The sequence below is a fragment of the Phascolarctos cinereus genome, unplaced genomic scaffold (genome assembly GCF_003287225.1).
Source record: "Phascolarctos cinereus isolate Bilbo 61053 unplaced genomic scaffold, phaCin_HiC Scaffold_7;HRSCAF=346, whole genome shotgun sequence".
NCBI classification, from domain to species: Eukaryota; Metazoa; Chordata; class Mammalia; order Diprotodontia; family Phascolarctidae; genus Phascolarctos; species Phascolarctos cinereus.
In genome coordinates this window covers 194,971,638-194,988,383 of record NW_027556180.1, presented here as the reverse complement: position 1 = coordinate 194,988,383, position 16,746 = coordinate 194,971,638, and the positions used below count along the sequence as shown (strand labels likewise).

Sequence of the window (16,746 nt, the reverse complement as noted above, 5' to 3'; positions counted from 1 at the left end):
ATATGTATACTTAAATGTTTATATACGCATGACAAACTAATAGTTGTAAAAATTCAGTTGAAGTCAATATCCCTTTCCTCTAAGAGCACACTTGTTACTAAAAAAAAATAGAAAATAGGTTTTTTTCTTTCAAAAATGCAAGAGAATAAAGAAGAAAATTTGGATATAGCCACACTTGCAAGCAAATAGTCTATTCATTCCTGCAACAAATATGTTAGTTTGTACTTTATGCAAAGTATATTCAACATTAAAGGGATCAGGTGTTCTTTGCTTTTTATTTGTGCCAATGAGTCTACTCAGATAATTTCACTAAAAGTATAAAATAACGAGAAGAAAAATACAAAATTTCCTTTGATCCTTTGTTGAAGAAATATAGGTTGTAGAAGGTTAAATTAATGGTCAGACATCTTTCATGAATAAGTGTAGTGTTGGTTCTTTCCATGAATTTCTTAAAGCATTATCAGCTTTTGAAGTAAGGACACCTCATTTTACACTTGAATGAGCTAGGATTTGAGTAAAAGTGAAGATATTGATCTAACAGAATTGATGTTCCATATCCTTAACAAATATTTTAGGAAAGAGAAAATATCTCTGTCAGTGCCAAGATTAAACTTCCTGATGGGAAATCTTACAAGTTCTAGTACTTAAAGCTTTTAGAGTCATTGGGTCAAAAACATGTGTACATTACTATGGACTTCAAAGATGAAGGAAAAGAGAACTTAAAGCCAATTCTTTTACAAAAGCATCATCATTATTTAAACAATCACACACAGACATTATAGCATGTTATCCTCTTATCGAAAAATGTCACCACCACTGACAGGATTTCATGTGACAGATTACTATTATTAGGAGGAAATACATACTGGATCAAAATGATTAGATCACTGAAGATTTTACACTTTGTGTGTGTGTTTATAGAAAACAGCAAACAATATGTTCAGTAGAGATAAGATCACTGGGATCCAGAATTTTTCGACAAATCCACAGACCAACCACCTTAAACTCCTCATCTCACTCAACTCCACATTTTTTTTTTGGTGGGAGGGAGGGCTTTTGGGTACTTAATTATTCAACATAAAGTTTAAAGGGAATATATAAATATATATATATACATATATATATGTGTGTGTGTGTGTGTGTGTATACATATATATACATATATATATATATATATATATATATATAAATTCAGAGTATTTGGAAGCAAATTGTCGATTTATAATTTTTCACACTTTTACACATAGAATCACATAATTGAAGAGTTCAAAGGGACCTTTGTAGTCATCTAGTTCAACTCATGTGAAAAGAGTCCTGCTTCATTGTACCCAAGAAGTTGTCATTCAGCCTTTTCTTGAAAACTTTAAGGACAGGGAATCCACCATCCTTCCAGGCACCCATGTTCTCACAATTTTGCCATCTTTAGTGCCTCAGTTTAGCCTCAGCCGATCTGTTCAACAGATTGCTACATTGTATCATTTCTACCTACAAATTTTCCCCCTCTTTCCCCTATTCTTTACTCAGACAACCTTGACACTAGTTCAGTCTCTCATCACTTTTCACCTGGACAATTGTGATAGCTTCCTAATTGCTCTTCTCATCTAATGTCTCTCCTTTCTCCTATTCATTGTGTTAGAAATAGGCTAGACACCAAAAATTTAGTATCAAGAAAATTTATTACAAAGAAAGTCCAGAGGATTTAGACATTTCTGGCCAGAAGCAGGCTCCACCCCTCTTCAGGAGGGGTGGGTCCTGAGTGCAAGGGCAAGTGTGCTTTTATGCAGTTGAATTCGGACGTGAAACCTCCCAGGCCTGCATTGGTCCATCCCTTTCCTTACATGTTTCCCCTTGAAATGCTCAAGTATGTTCCCCCTCCTTTGGTCATACGTCCCATGACTCTTTAACGAGTCTCTAATTTTATGCAGGGTGTGTCAGGTAATAGTAATGAAGCTCATTAAGCAGGCACACTAACATTTTTCAGGTGTCCTCAGGTTGACCCTAACTGGTCTGAGCTGGCTTGACCCTTATTTTGATTTTGGGGTCTTTATGGAACCATCAACTTACTTTTTATTGGCTAAGCCCGAGCCCACCTACAATGTACTACTTCCTGGAGCTGTTGTTCTTTAAATCTCTGCATTATTCTACCTGTGGAAACTTAAGCCCTTCTAACTCTAACAATTGCTCATATCAAAGTTTTCCTGAAGTACAAATATTACCATGTTACTTTTTTAAAAGGAAATGTCACTTCTCTGACGACAAAGGATGTTTTTTTTGCTGAATATTAGCATAGAATAAAGGAAAGGAAACATCCTTATTTATGTTTTTCTACTTTACACTTTTTTTTTTTGCTTTTCTTGATCCATTACATTTCCTGTGTTGCTAATATGCTGAGTCCCTACAATTTGTATTCATTTTCCTCAATTATTTACAGTAAAATGACTCTTACAAAGCAGGCATTGGCTGAACACAAGAGCAGTTCCCACACGAATTCATTCATTCAGTTACTGAATGTTTAACATAGTCGTTAAAGACATGCTGTCTCCCCTTTATATTTTCCAATTGATGTGTCAGGATACATTAGTATGTTGCAAGAATCTTAATAGAGTGTCCTAGGTCTAGTTCCTCCTCTATAAGTAGTGACTTTGTTCTTTGTGCTTTTTTACCTCTATAATAAACCTTTATTTGTCCACTATCTAGATGAGTACCTGATTTGGTCCATAGCCCAGCCATTATTACCTGCTTCTTTACTCTATATGCTTGCTCTACAATTTTCAAAGAACTTTTCTTACTGCAATCCTGTGTTTGTGATGAGTAAGTCAAGTATTATGATTCTGTTTTTTAAAATTAGGAAACTGAGTCTCAGAAAGCTAAATTACTTGCCCATGATAACTTAGTAATTCCTTCCACGTCTTTATTATTTATGTGAGTATATTCCCTTTAAAGGCCCCGTACCTTCCCGCGTATTCACATTTTAATTTAAAACATGAATTTCCATCACTATTTTGTGAAGCATTGTACCTCAAATGTGTCACAGAAAACTTAGAAATATTCAAGTTCTTTCCTTCCTTGCTGACAAGATTTCATCCATGCGAGAGGTAATATAATACAGTAGAAGAAGTATTGGCCAAAAAAATAAAAAAGGAGTATTGGCTTTGGACATGGCTTCAAATTTTGCTAGTCACTTATTTTTCTTGGGACATTTAGGAAGTCAATCAATCCATAAGTATGTACAAAGTACCTACTATGTTGCAGGCATTTGGTGCTGGGTTGCTTAATTTCCTTTGACCTCAGTTTCCTCATTAAGGAAAGGCCTGAACTAGATGGTCTCTAAAGTCTTTCACAGTTCTGTGTTACTGATCCCATGATAGTTCTACTAATACACATTAGCAATTTATCTGTAATTGTTAGTCTTAAGAAAGTTGCCTGTGGGCATCAAGAGATTAACTAATTTGTCCAGGGTTATACAGGTGTGTATAATATATATGTCAAAGGCAAGACTTGAACACATACTCATGACCCTGAGGCTGACCCAACGTGTGTGACTATGTCTTTTTAGGTTTCCTACAGAATTAACTTGATGGGCAGGTACTTCCTTCCATCAGTCTCATTGATAGTAGTCTCTATACAAGGTCTTAATACATACATACACACATATCTTTTAAATAATCAACTTTCTATTTGGAAAATATATAGAGAGTGAAAACTCTGGACTTTTATGGGGACTAATCTGTTGAGACTCATTCCATTGTCTACTGCTTTGAAAGCCATGGAGAATGATTCCGCATTACGTTGATGATAAAATAAATGAACTTTTAACCAAGGTAAAATGTATTAATCAGCTTATTGTTATTATCAATTCTTGTATATGGTATTTTCCATAGAGTGAGTTAGGGTACATTGTATAATAGTACAATTTTACAAGGAATATCAGATCATTTCACTTTTTTCCAGTTCAACGTACATCTTTTTTTTTTTGGCTAAATAAAAAATTTAATTCGAGCTCCCATTTTCTTCCAGCTTAGCTTTTTCCTCATCAAAGCCCAAACTTAACAAGTACATTTTTTTTGACAATGACTATCAATTTTATACATTCTGTTACTTCATATTGACTCATTATATTCATCTCTATATTCTCTCCATGTTTCTAATCTTTTGATAATGATTGGCTAAGTATCACACTCTTCTTTTCCTCATTACAAAGATATTAGTTCATGTTGGCATGTCTTTATAAATCATTTCATATTACTTAATCTCTGTATCATTTTAGCTTAAACTTTTCTCATAATTTATTCTTTATATAGGTATTTTGTATATTTAATACTTATCTTCTCTGAGTTTCTATACTTCAGTAACATTATTCATTTATTCTCTATTTTCAAATGTAATAGAAAAATAATTTTACTGACATTCATTCTTATCCATTATTTAATTCTGTAATTCTGTATTCACTACATAAGGAATAAAATTGCTTTATAAAATGGAATTGTGATGATTTGTAATATGTATATGTGGCCTCCTATTTTAAGGATCTGTTAAGTCAATATAGAATGCTGGGCTTTAATTTAAAGTTATTACAAAATAAGTTACTTAATCAGTTATTTAATCAGTTATTACAAAAATCAGTCAGATTTTTAGGAGACTGAAATGTATAAAGGTCATTTCAGCACTCTCATTTTTGATAGCTTCAACAAGAGGAACCTATTACTGAGCAAAAGACAGAGGAAGCCCCTCTTTAGTTTTCAGTATCAGTGAGAATAGTTTTACATTCATTTATATTATTAAATTTTTTTTCATATCTACTTTCCAATGAGAAAAAAGAGAAAATCATAATCCATCATGTTTCCAAACACATCTGTTTGGGGTTTTTTTGCCTTTGTGATGGCAACACAATAAAACAACAGATGAACTATGATACAAACATACTGATCTATTTTGTGCTTTCACATATAGCAGTAATTTTAGCTTTTTTTTTTCATTAAAGTGGGTATAACAAGGAAACAGGAAACCTAGTAGATGGATAGTATTTGAGTTAACCTCGATATAATGCTTTGTATCTTTTTATCTATGCAACTATAAAAATTTTAGTTCTCTCACTTCTTATTAAAAGAGAGGGGAAGGAAGAGGGAAAGGGAAAGGAGAAGAGTAGAATAAAGAGATAAAATATTATCAAGTTGTCATAGGATGCTGGAAAAAAATTTAAGAAGGAACTACTTTTTTCTTTAGAATAAAAAGAAATTACTAAAAATATGCTAATAGCAATGCATTCTGGGATAGGATTATTATAAACTTTCTACTGTGTACAGCATCTCATACAGCATGGAATTTATTTAGAGCTGATATTAAGTCACTAATTTGGATATTTAAAATGTAGGTAGTTCATATTTTTTCTCAAAAAGTTGAGATTCCATTTGTCAACTTTATTTTTGTCTCATTTTCTTCACCAATTTTTGTTCCCACAAAAATAAGTGAAAAATAATCATATAAGATTTGTTGGCATCAGTATTACCTATAAATTTCATAATTTTATTCTATTTTGGGTTGCTTAGTCTATGAAATAGATCTAGACTATTTTTCCAACCCTACAAAAAATTGGATATTTTATCTATGCAGGCATCAAGGCAAGACCTATTTCTGACAGTATGTTGGGACCATATTCAATCAATTTAATGCAAATGAATTTTAATTTTCTAACTTCATTTCTCAATTTCAATATAAATATCAGAAATAAGTGATATTATGCAGTTGCAATTCTTTCTGTAGTTAAGATTTGAATATATGCTAATTACCTGATAAATATTTTACCCAGGGAGAAAAAACAGTTGACTAGCATTTCCCTAAATTTCTGATAAATAATGCCAAAAATTGTGCCATTTAGAACCTTTTATACTGCATCACTATTTGGCATATCTCTAATGAAATATTTTTTTCCTAAGATGTAAGCAAAAGTCAACAAATATATACTAAATGTGCTAATTATTAAATGCTTAACAGCTCCATCACACACATACATATACATCTTTTTATTATTATCATTATTCTCTAAAAAGCTCACCATCATGCCTTGCACATAGTCCTTGCCCAATAAATCTTTGTTGAATGAATTAATGAATGTTTACTTGTTTCTAAAACATACCTTAAGACTTCCTGGGGCCAATGTCACAGAAGAGATTCATATTCATTTAAGGCCAAGAGGTAAGATACTTCTAAAAGAAGTACAGTTTAGCCAACAGAAGTGCTTATTTAAATTTCTGAAATTTTAACTTAAACTTGTTTTGATGTCTTTTTTTTTTACTCTCAATGACTGGAATTTTGTGATTTTGTTGTATAGGTGTAGGGAATATCATAGCATTTAGTGCTGAGCAGGACTTGAGAGATCATGTAATACAAATTACTCACTTTACAGATTAGGAAACTGAGACCTAGTGAGATTTCTGAAAGTTATAAAGGGTACTTGTAACAGGGCTAAGATTTGAATTCATATCCTTTTGCATCAGAATGAAGTGTTCTTTATGCTACATGATAATATATTTAATATTTTATGAAATTTGAGCTATCCTTTGCTACAGTCCTGGATTTCTGATGGTCTGCCAGAAATCTCAACCAGGATTATAGTATCATATAAGAGTCAAAATGGACCTTAGAGGTCATATAATTATTTTTTTTTCCTTTTACAGGTGAAGAAAATGAGGTCCAGAAAAGTTAAGGAACTTGCCTAGAGCTGCACAGCCAGTAAGCAGGAGAACCAGGATTCAAACTGATACCAGGGCTTCGGATTTAGCATACTTCACTGCTCTTTCCACTGCATCGTAGTGTATGCACTATCTCCCTCCCCTTGCTTTTCAGATCCTTTCTATGTGCTGTCTTCCCCAACTAAATAGCTCTTAGCACAGTGCCTAGCACATAGGCAACATAGCTTGCTAAAATTATTTGCCAAATCTGTGCTCTAGCTAAACTAGAATAATTGGTTGTTCTCATGCCTTTTTCATGGGCAGTTCCCATGCTTGTAATACCCTCACTCCTACCTCTTGGAACCCACTTAGAAAGCTCAGTTCAAATATAACCTCTGAGAAGCACTTTCTGATTTCCTCACTTGTTATATGGCCCTCACAGATCTGTCTCACTTTTTTCTTTGTATTCTCAGTGTTTGGCACAATGCCTGGCACATAGTAGGTGCTTACTTAATGCTTATTGATTATAATCCAGCAACAGATAGATGAGTGGTACATAAATTATGTATAAACTCTGGTTACAAAATTCTTCCTTATATTTGTTGTTGCTGTTCAGCCATGTCTGACTCTTTGTGACACTGTGAACCATACAATTCATGGGATTTTCTTGGCAAAGTTACTGGAATGATTTGCCATTTCCTTCTCCAGTGCATTAAAGCAGACAGAGTTTAAGTGACTATGGTTAAACTAAGAGTCTGAGGCCAGATTTTAACTCGGATCTTCCTGACTCCAGGCCCAGCATTTTATCCATTGAACCACCAAACTGCCTCCTATAGTCAACAGTATGAAAAATTTAATCAGATCTCCCAATGAGAGAAAATGACTAGATATATAATTTATATATGAAAATGAGAAGACAATTTACAAGAAGTTGGCCAGGTAGAGTGTATGTTTCTTGGTGTTTGGAGAATTAATTCCATTTTAGCAAGTGTGAAGTGACATCCTTTGTATACCAAAAATAATTTTAATAACAATAATAATAATTAGCATGTGTATAGCTCTTTAAGGTTTGCAAAGTACTTACCTAGGTTTATCCTTACAACCTGGGAGTTAAGTGCAATTATTATCTCCATTTCAGATGAAGAAATTGAGGCAGATAGATGTTAAATGATTTGTGCAAGGTGGCATGGCTAGCAAAAATCTGAGGCCAGATTTGAACTAGGTTTTCCTAACTTCAGGTCTAGCATTCTGCCCACTACACCATCTAGCTTCCTTTATTTTTTAAATTTAACATCAGTTAGAGAGGCAGTGTGCTTAGTGGATAGAAAGCTGGCCTAGACGACACTGGTTCATGTCCTATCTCTGTTAAGTCACTTAACTAGCTAGCTACTCTAAGACTTCAGAAAAGGGGGTGACCTTCACTGGTAAAGGTTTTTTTTTTCACTGAGGAATTCTTTCAGCTTATGAAACCACAGGTCTAGTCTTTATCTCTAAGATTTAATTATGCCTGCTGTGGAAATTATCATGTAAAATTCCTTTTTGTGATCTATTCCACTCTAATCAGACATTTAAAAAAACGTTCTCTTGGATTAAATAGAACTAAAGGGAGAATATATGGGGGGAGAACATTATATTTCACCAAATTTATGACCTTCTTGCAGGTGCCCAGGACAGTCAGAGGAGAAGCAGTGGTCAAGTGATCTATGGTTTTCAGGCTGCCAACTTGTAAAATGTGTATTAGAAAGTCCCAGGAAATAACTGGTGTCATTTTTCAATCACAAACTACTTTAAGATACATAGTAATTTTGTTGCCAAAGGAACAAAACAAAGAAAACAAAAATATGGAGAAATCTGTGTAGAAATATCCTATGATACTTTTGATTGATAGAGGCTAGCAAAAAGTTTTAATCAATTGTATTTTACATACAGATCCAATTTGAAATGTCTCTGAATGGTAAAGGTTAGGACTGTACATTAGCCATTTGAACTAGCTTTGATAGACAAAACTTTGGCAGCAAATGAACCCACAAGTTTTAAAAGTTATTTTGCATTTAAATAATAGATTTCTTATTTTCATCCATCATTAACCTAATTGATCTCATTTAAACATGCAAATTATGGCACTGTGCTTTTGTGCTCATGGATATTATTTTTTTATTGCTCACACTTTGAATATCTTATTACAAGTATTTATTAATTTAAAACTTTTTTTCTTTTACATGGGATCTAAGCATTTAAATGATTCATAATTTAAATTCATTGTGACCTAAAGAAATAATAAATGATCTAGTAACATATATCATTCTATGTATTAATTTTAGACCAGTTTCTCAAATAATGTTTTTGGTTTTTATTATTATTTTTCTAAGGCACAGCATGCAAAATTTCTCAGAATGGTTTCATTAGACTAAACATTTTCCAAACTTCCCTTCATTTTACTCTTTAAAAAATATTTGACTTGGTTTATGTAATTATTATCTGTGTAATTGGTGGAAAAAGAAATTGTAGTTACACTTAATTGTTTTATTCCCTGTGTTTTCTACATGATTCCTTCTGTTAGTGCTGATACAGTATTCCTGCTGAGAATTAAATAAAAACTGACTCATACAATCTGTTCCACTAAAAATATGAAATCAGACAAGTAAAAAAAGTTATATTACTTCTAAAGGACCTATGTAAATCAGTAAAATGAATTAGACATTTCCCAAATAGGTTATTTAGATGTACTGAACATTGCTGGGACTTTTTTTTTACATATTCCTATGATTTGTGATGAAAGGGCTGCATTAAATTAAAGGTAAAAGGACAGGCATAGTGGATAGAGTACCCACCCCGAAGTTAGAAAGACTAATCTTTATGGGAAGATCATGAGAAGTAAGTGGCCTTGGACACTTCCTGGCTGTGTAACCTGGGGGAGTCACTTAAACCTGTTTACCTCAATTTCCTCATGTATAAAATGGGTTGGAGAAGGAAATGGCAAACCACTCCAGTATCTTTGTCAAGAAAACCCTAAATGGGGTCATAAAAAGTTGGACACAACTCAAGAACGACTTAAATTAAAAAAGAACAATGCATATTAAATATATTAAAGATAATCTCTGCAATTTGCTAATAATTTACTAGCATTGTTTTTATGTAGACATGGTTAGGGTTGGGATATGGGTTTTGATTGGTATAGGGAAATTCCAGTTAGGAAAACTTCATCTATAAATAAAGGTTGTCACCACGTCTGTAAAATGTCACCAAAGTTTTCCAAAGCAATGATAGGTTAAATGCCATGCCCGGGGTCACACAGCTGGCATGTGACCTGAACATAGGTCTTCCTAGCTTCAAAGATCCCCCATATACTATACTTACTGACTCATGTATTGTCCTTAAATAATATAATACTTTTTAAGAAGTACATATCAGAAACTTTTTTATAAATAGCAATATCATTGCATATTTTAACAAAAACAAATAAAACACCACCACCATGGGCACTTCAGGCTAGAAATCCCTCATTAGGAACCATGAACTCTACATAAAGGGTTTCTCATGCAGAGCTTAACATAATGATAATCCTACATTTCCATACTTAATAGTTGTCTCTAATATCACCTCGTACCAGATTATTGCAATAGGCTACTAACTGGTCTCCTGGTCTCAAGTCTCTCTTCACCCTAATCTCTGACTAGAGGCAGCTAGAGGAGGCGCTTGGTCTGGAGTCAGAAAGATTTAAGTTCAAATCCAGACTTAGACATTTATAAGCTGTGTGGCCTTTGGCAAGTCACTTAACCTTTATTTGACTCCATTTCCTTATCTATAAAATGAGAATGAGAATATCACCTGCCTCCCAAGATTGTTGTGATGATGCTTTGAAAAATGTAAAGTGCTGTCTTTATTCAGTCAATCAACATTTATTAAGTACCTACTATGTGCTAGGTACCATGTTAATTGATGAGGATACAAAAAGAAACAAAAGATCTTCCTGCCATCAAGAGGCTCACATTATAATGGAATACCAGAGGAAGAAAAAGCAAACAAATATGTACAAACTAGGTGTATGTGTGCTAAATTTAAATATATATACACACACATATATATATTGACAGGGAGGTGCTGGAGTTAGGAGGCGTTGGGAAAGACTTCCTGTAGATGGAATTTTAGTTGGGACTTCTAGGTGGTGCTGAGGAGGGAGAAGATTCCAGGCATAGAGGACAGACAGAGAAAATATCCAGAGCCAGGAGATGGGAGTGTCTTGTTCCTGGAACAAGAAGAAGGCCTGTGTCCCTGGGTCAAAGAATTCCTGTTGGGGAGTAAGGTGTAAGAAGACAGGAAAGGTAGGAGGGTCCAGGTTATGAAGGGCTATCAATACTGTTGTAGTTATTGTTAAATTACTGCTGCCAGTGATTTTACTTAAGTACACATCTGCCCACATCATTTCTCTATTCTCAATAAATTCCAGTGGTTTCCTATTACTTTTAGAATCAACTATAACTTATTCGTATGACTTTTAAGGTCCTTCACAACCTAGTTTCACCCTTTTTGGGGGACTCATTGGACATTATGTCTCCTTCCACATTTATTGATCCAGCCAAAATGGCCTTTTCTCCATTCCTCCCTCATGACATGCCAATGTCCTTCAAAATGATTTGAAAACCAAAAAGCAATTCAGTAGGACTCCTTTGCCTATTTTTTTGGATAGTTTATGTAGTATTGGAATCAATTGTTCTTTATATGTTCAGCAGAATTCACTCGTGAATCTATTTGGCCCTGACTTCCTCCTCACCTCAGACTCCTAAAATCTCTTCCTTCAAGAAGCATTTCAAGCACCAACATCTACATGATTCCTTTCCTGAAGCCTCCAGCTGCTACTGACCTCTCTTAGAAATTCCTTTGTATTCAGCTACTTTGCACTATTTTTATATTTATTCTGTACATACATATATATGTACTTTTTGTCTTCTCGGTTAGAGCATAAGCTCCTTGTTAGTAGGGATGGTTTCATTCATTGTATTTGTGACTCCAGTGCCTAGCATAGATTTGGCACAAAGTGGGCACTTAAATAAATGCCTGATGATTGATTTCTTGATTGATTTTGGTGATTCCCTGGTATTACTTAAGATGTATCTCTATGCTATTCTACATTGTTGTAACTTATGTCATACCAACCCTAGGAAAAATGTATTGAAGATGGGAAGAAGGGTGTTTTGTTTAGTTTTATTTGCTAAAGGTGTGGTTCCTTGGTTCTACCTTACATATATTCTGCCTTGTAAGTATACGTTTTCCATCCTTTGTCTAAGCCAGGAGATTTTGAAACTGTGATGGGCTTCCCTCCTATTTTCTATTTCACCTCTCCTTCTTAAAGCCTCTTTTCTCTCTCTGACCCTCTCTCACACCTTACAGGACATTAGCTGGAATACAAAGTAAGAAGTCCTTCCTCTTAACAAATAGAAGCAAATCTATTGAGAGGCAATGCTATCTCCTGGACAGAGTGGTTGCTTACTTTCTGTGGGAGCAAGAGTAAATTATTTCACCTCCTAGAGCCTTCGCTACCTTATCCCTAAAATAAGGTTAATGGTACATGGGATAGGTCTAAGGGGAGTTCTACAAATGTATCTTTGTTATATTATTTTACATACTCATGGAGCTTGAGGAGATCTCAGTAATAAAATCTAGGAGTTTTTGTGGGATACACACAACCATCCTGGGGGCTAGCTTAGGCCCTATGTGGAGACAGGATTTATCCTTCCAGATTTAAAAAAAAAAAAGGGAAAAAAACCTCATGATAATCTGTGTTATTTTTCATCCTCAGGGATGTTTTAAGGCCCCACCTAAATGTAACTGAAACCTGCTTTACTATGGTTCTGAGGCCAGCTGCTAAAATTGCCCCCACTAACACAATGGTAAACTCTGTACCTTAGAGGGACAACCAACATAATCATAAAATAATTTTAATCAATCATGCATGGTGGTGTGCTAGATGCTACGAAAAAGAAATTAAATAGATTTTTTATTCTCTGCCTTCCAGACAGATACTTACTAAAAGATTTTTTTTCTGTAATTGTCTGTAATTTTCTGTAATATGGTCTGCTATGTGTGTATACATATGTGTATGGTTGTGCATGTGTTTATACATATGTATCTATGTATATATGCATCTCTATAACTATATCTATTATCTTCAAACTTTCAAAAAAAAGTGACCAACCCTTAATAATTCATCATGCTTCAGTACAGCTTAGTAACACCTATTTGATGAATAAGCTGTTTACTTGCAAAATCTGGCAAACTAAAAAGGCAATTACACAGCTAAGAATACTCCCTGTGCCTTAGCTTCCTTCTGGAATCTGTATAATCAAATTATCTTGATTTTCTTTCGATTTTAGGTTGAAATTTGAATTTCATGTAATCATTTAACTTTATTTTAATTTTTCTTATTAGCTTTGCCTATAAGGTAAGAAAGTTCAAGTAAAGGAATTCTGATGCCCTTCATTCAATATAATATGAAATTATATGCCAGTGCTTTTAGAGAACTACTTGATAAAATGAGGAAATGAAAAATCATGAAATTAAAATAACTAAAAAAAAAACCAAGGCAATTAAAAATAAAAAGGTTATGATTTATTAGAGGGAACTTACCTTAAGTTAACAAAGTGTTACATAATTATCTTGCACCATTCACAGACTAAACAATGAAATGTCATATGAAACAATTCACTAGATTTATCTCTGATGCTAAGGTCATATAGGAAGACAAGGCTAGCCCCTACTGACCAATTTAAGCTTTGGTTATGAAATCTGTCAGTTTGACAATAAATAAGCCTTCTGAGGGGGCCTTTGTGCTACAATGGATAAAGACTGCATTAAATAGATAGATGGTTCAGACACAAGCAAAGGACAACATAGATTTGGAGAAGGTCAAATCTCAAATAGGACATTTGGATGTACATAGAGAGTTATATGCATAAAATACATATGGGAAATAAGTTTTGCATTTGACTTTTCAGGATATAAAGCACTTTCAACCTTTTATCACTATAATAAAAACAAGGTAATATCTACAGGGAATGTAAAAACGACCTAAGATTACATAATGGTCACCCCTTAAAAGCCTAGGAAGGACTTAGAATTCAGTTTAGAAATTAGAATTCCCAATCACCAGCTCTATTCTTAGGTTATCTTTGCTATTTATTTTGTCATATACTGAACGTAGTAAAGTCCTATTTTTTTTAAGAAATTTCAAATGGAGGGTTACATTTACTGTGAGCATTGCTATACTATGTAGGGTTCAATTGTCAATGTTTTGTTGAAGCCTGCTAATATTTTCACCTAGTTCTTCACAAAAAAAGGGGTTTTTTTTTGGCAATCAACAAAATATTTGAAAACAGCAGTCATTTAACTTTACCAAGTTTTTGTTTGTTTGTTTCTTTGTTTACTTTATTGTCAATAATGAAATTCAGATAAGAATTCCTTCTGTCTCAATACAGGTTTCATTTAATTGATCTGAGTTCTGCTATAAGGTGAACAACTTGACTTTGATTTAAAAGGTAAAAGAAAAGATTTAATGCACGAGTTTAGGGGAAAATTGTTTACTTACAGTGTATTTCAAGGACCTGCATTGCTACCTGAGGTGTGGAATTTAGAGATTCATGGTCTACCCTGCAAATTACTTTCACGCCATCATCATTTCGATCTACTCGGAAATCAAGTGTACTGCTGACAGTGAATGTCTTGCGATTTGCATCCTCTTCTTTTAAGTATTTGACATCTGAAAACAAAACATATCATTTACAACACTGTTGAGTTTTTCTTTCAAAATATTAACAGATCACATTAAATTGAACAATTTTATGAAATTTGCTTTCCTCCATCTTTATAGGTTTTTTAAAGACCAATTGTTTGCTGATTCAACATTCTATCCATTTCAGACTAAAAAGGAAAAATACAACCATTTACTAAAATAGATTTAAATACAGCAATTTAAAAATGAAATAAAGGGAAAGATTAACAACATAACATTCTCTTTCCTACAATCTCCAAATGATCTTGATTACAAATAAATAACATGCTTTCTCTGCAGATCTTTTGGGAAATGTAGACTTCTTTCTACCTTTCCTTAGAATTAGCAGTTTCACCAAAAGGAATGCTTTCTTATTCTAATCACAATAATACAATATGGGGTGGGGGAGATTATTCATATTTATCTGTTTGTAGGAGAAGGTTTTATAAATGTACAAAAGAAAGCACAAAATTGTTGAACTATGATTTAAACATGAATAACATGAAGTGAGCCAACATATTTCTGGAGAATGTGCAAGATAAGAGACTTGTCATCTTTGGCTACCAAAGGAGGGAGTAGGATGACCTGAGCATTTTGAATATTCAAATGTGTCTATTCAGTGAACTCTACTTTCAGATAAAATGCTATTCAATTCTTGAGGAACTCATTTCAATATGAATAAGGATATACAAACTTTTATTGATCCTTATGGGTTCTAAGATACACCTATGCTAGAAAAGCACAATGTTAGATTAAAAAAAGGAAAAAAAGAATTCTGTTACCCATTTGGAATAATTGTTCATCATTAATGCATTGAAAGGTACAACTAAGATTTGTTTCTTTGCATAAATATTTTTAATACTGTTTTCATTTATTCTAGAAATCCTTAGTCCTGAAGTAGTTCATAAGTATTTGGGAATTTTAATAGATCAGAGAAGGAATCGATAAGCTATGGCTAAAGTATTCATTATAACAATACCTCAAATTAATTTGAAAAGTGCATCTACTTTACTTATATTCTCTACATCTCTCTATCATTCTTCTCATTCCTTTCCCTTTGCATTTTTAAAAATAAATTTCATGTAAGATCTTGTTTAAATCTTTATTACATATATTTTTTAAACAAATGCCATAATAGGACTGCTGTCCTATAATAGTTTAGGTAGAGGACTGGAGGAAGTTACAATTCAAAGATACATTTCTTTTTCTAGGTTACCTTTAAAGAAATATTGGATATGTATTATTCAGCAAATAGCTATTTATATGGCTCATTGATTTTTGTTTATTTCAGCAAAAGAACAACCTTGTCATATTGATTTGTCATAATAAAGATCTTTAAAATAAATTTCAGCAGAAGAATAAACAGATGAGGTCATACTTGCCTTTCAAATTGGGTGTGTACATTTGTGTGTTCATAATTATACATTAGATATCAGTTTTGCTTAAATAAGTGTTGCATTATTAAAAAAAAAAGACATATCTCCTCAGCTGTTTCTTATTAAAATAGTATATCTTATGAGATGGGGGGGGACTTCTGAAAGAACATAAAAACTTAGACCTAGCTTCTATCAGAGTTCTGCTTTTTAGTTTTGAATAAACTACATGCGGTTTAGGATTTTTTTCTCTCCATTGGCTTGTAAACATGTATCATTATAGCATCCTTATTTCTGCTGGTCTAATTCAGTTCCTTAGATTTCAGGATCCTCAAATTAAATTCTGCTTTGCTGCTATAACAACAAAAAAACAAAGTTCTAATTTCTGCTAAGGTAAAATATTGATTTAGTTCTTTGCTAATATAAAAATCTACTAGTTTCTTCAGAATTTCCCAATTTGTCAGTATCATTCCAAAGAAAGGAAAAAAAAACCTCTAACAATTCATTTATTTCCTTTTTATTAGTATTGTTTTGTTTTCTTTTTCCAGATTTAAAAACACAGCAAAGAGAAAATATTGTCTCCTAGCAAAACATTTTGCATTTGGAAGGTTATGTTTTCCACTTTCACTCCCTCCTTCCTTCTATCCATCTTTCTATTTGGTCTCTCTATTTCATCCAGGTAGGAAGTTAAGGAGTTCCTGTCAGGGTTGCACAAGAGTTTTGACCTGCTTCATTTCCAACTTTGCCCGATTTGCTCCCCTTTAGATGACCTGGTGATGATGGGGTATGGGCCAAGACAAGCCCCCAAAAAGTCCCTCCCTGAATTTTCCTTGAACTTTCTAGTGGTTGCCTGAGGCTATAGTCCCATCAACTGGCCTTTCCTTATCTCCTATGCCCACTCTCCCAATTCTTTGTTATCCTAATTGAGCCTAGCCCTCTA

General features: G+C 33.5%; 1 protein-coding gene across 2 annotated transcripts in view; it reads right to left on the bottom strand.

The window, feature by feature from the left end:
* CADM2 (cell adhesion molecule 2) overlaps positions 1–16,746 on the bottom strand; it is a 1,332,213-nt gene that overhangs the window by 153,764 nt on the left and 1,161,703 nt on the right. For both annotated transcript variants that reach the window (XM_020970708.2, XM_020970710.2), the window contains exon 6: positions 14,251–14,421. In XM_020970708.2, coding sequence (XP_020826367.1) covers positions 14,251–14,421 — 171 coding nt within the window. The remainder of the gene's footprint in view (positions 1–14,250; positions 14,422–16,746) is intronic.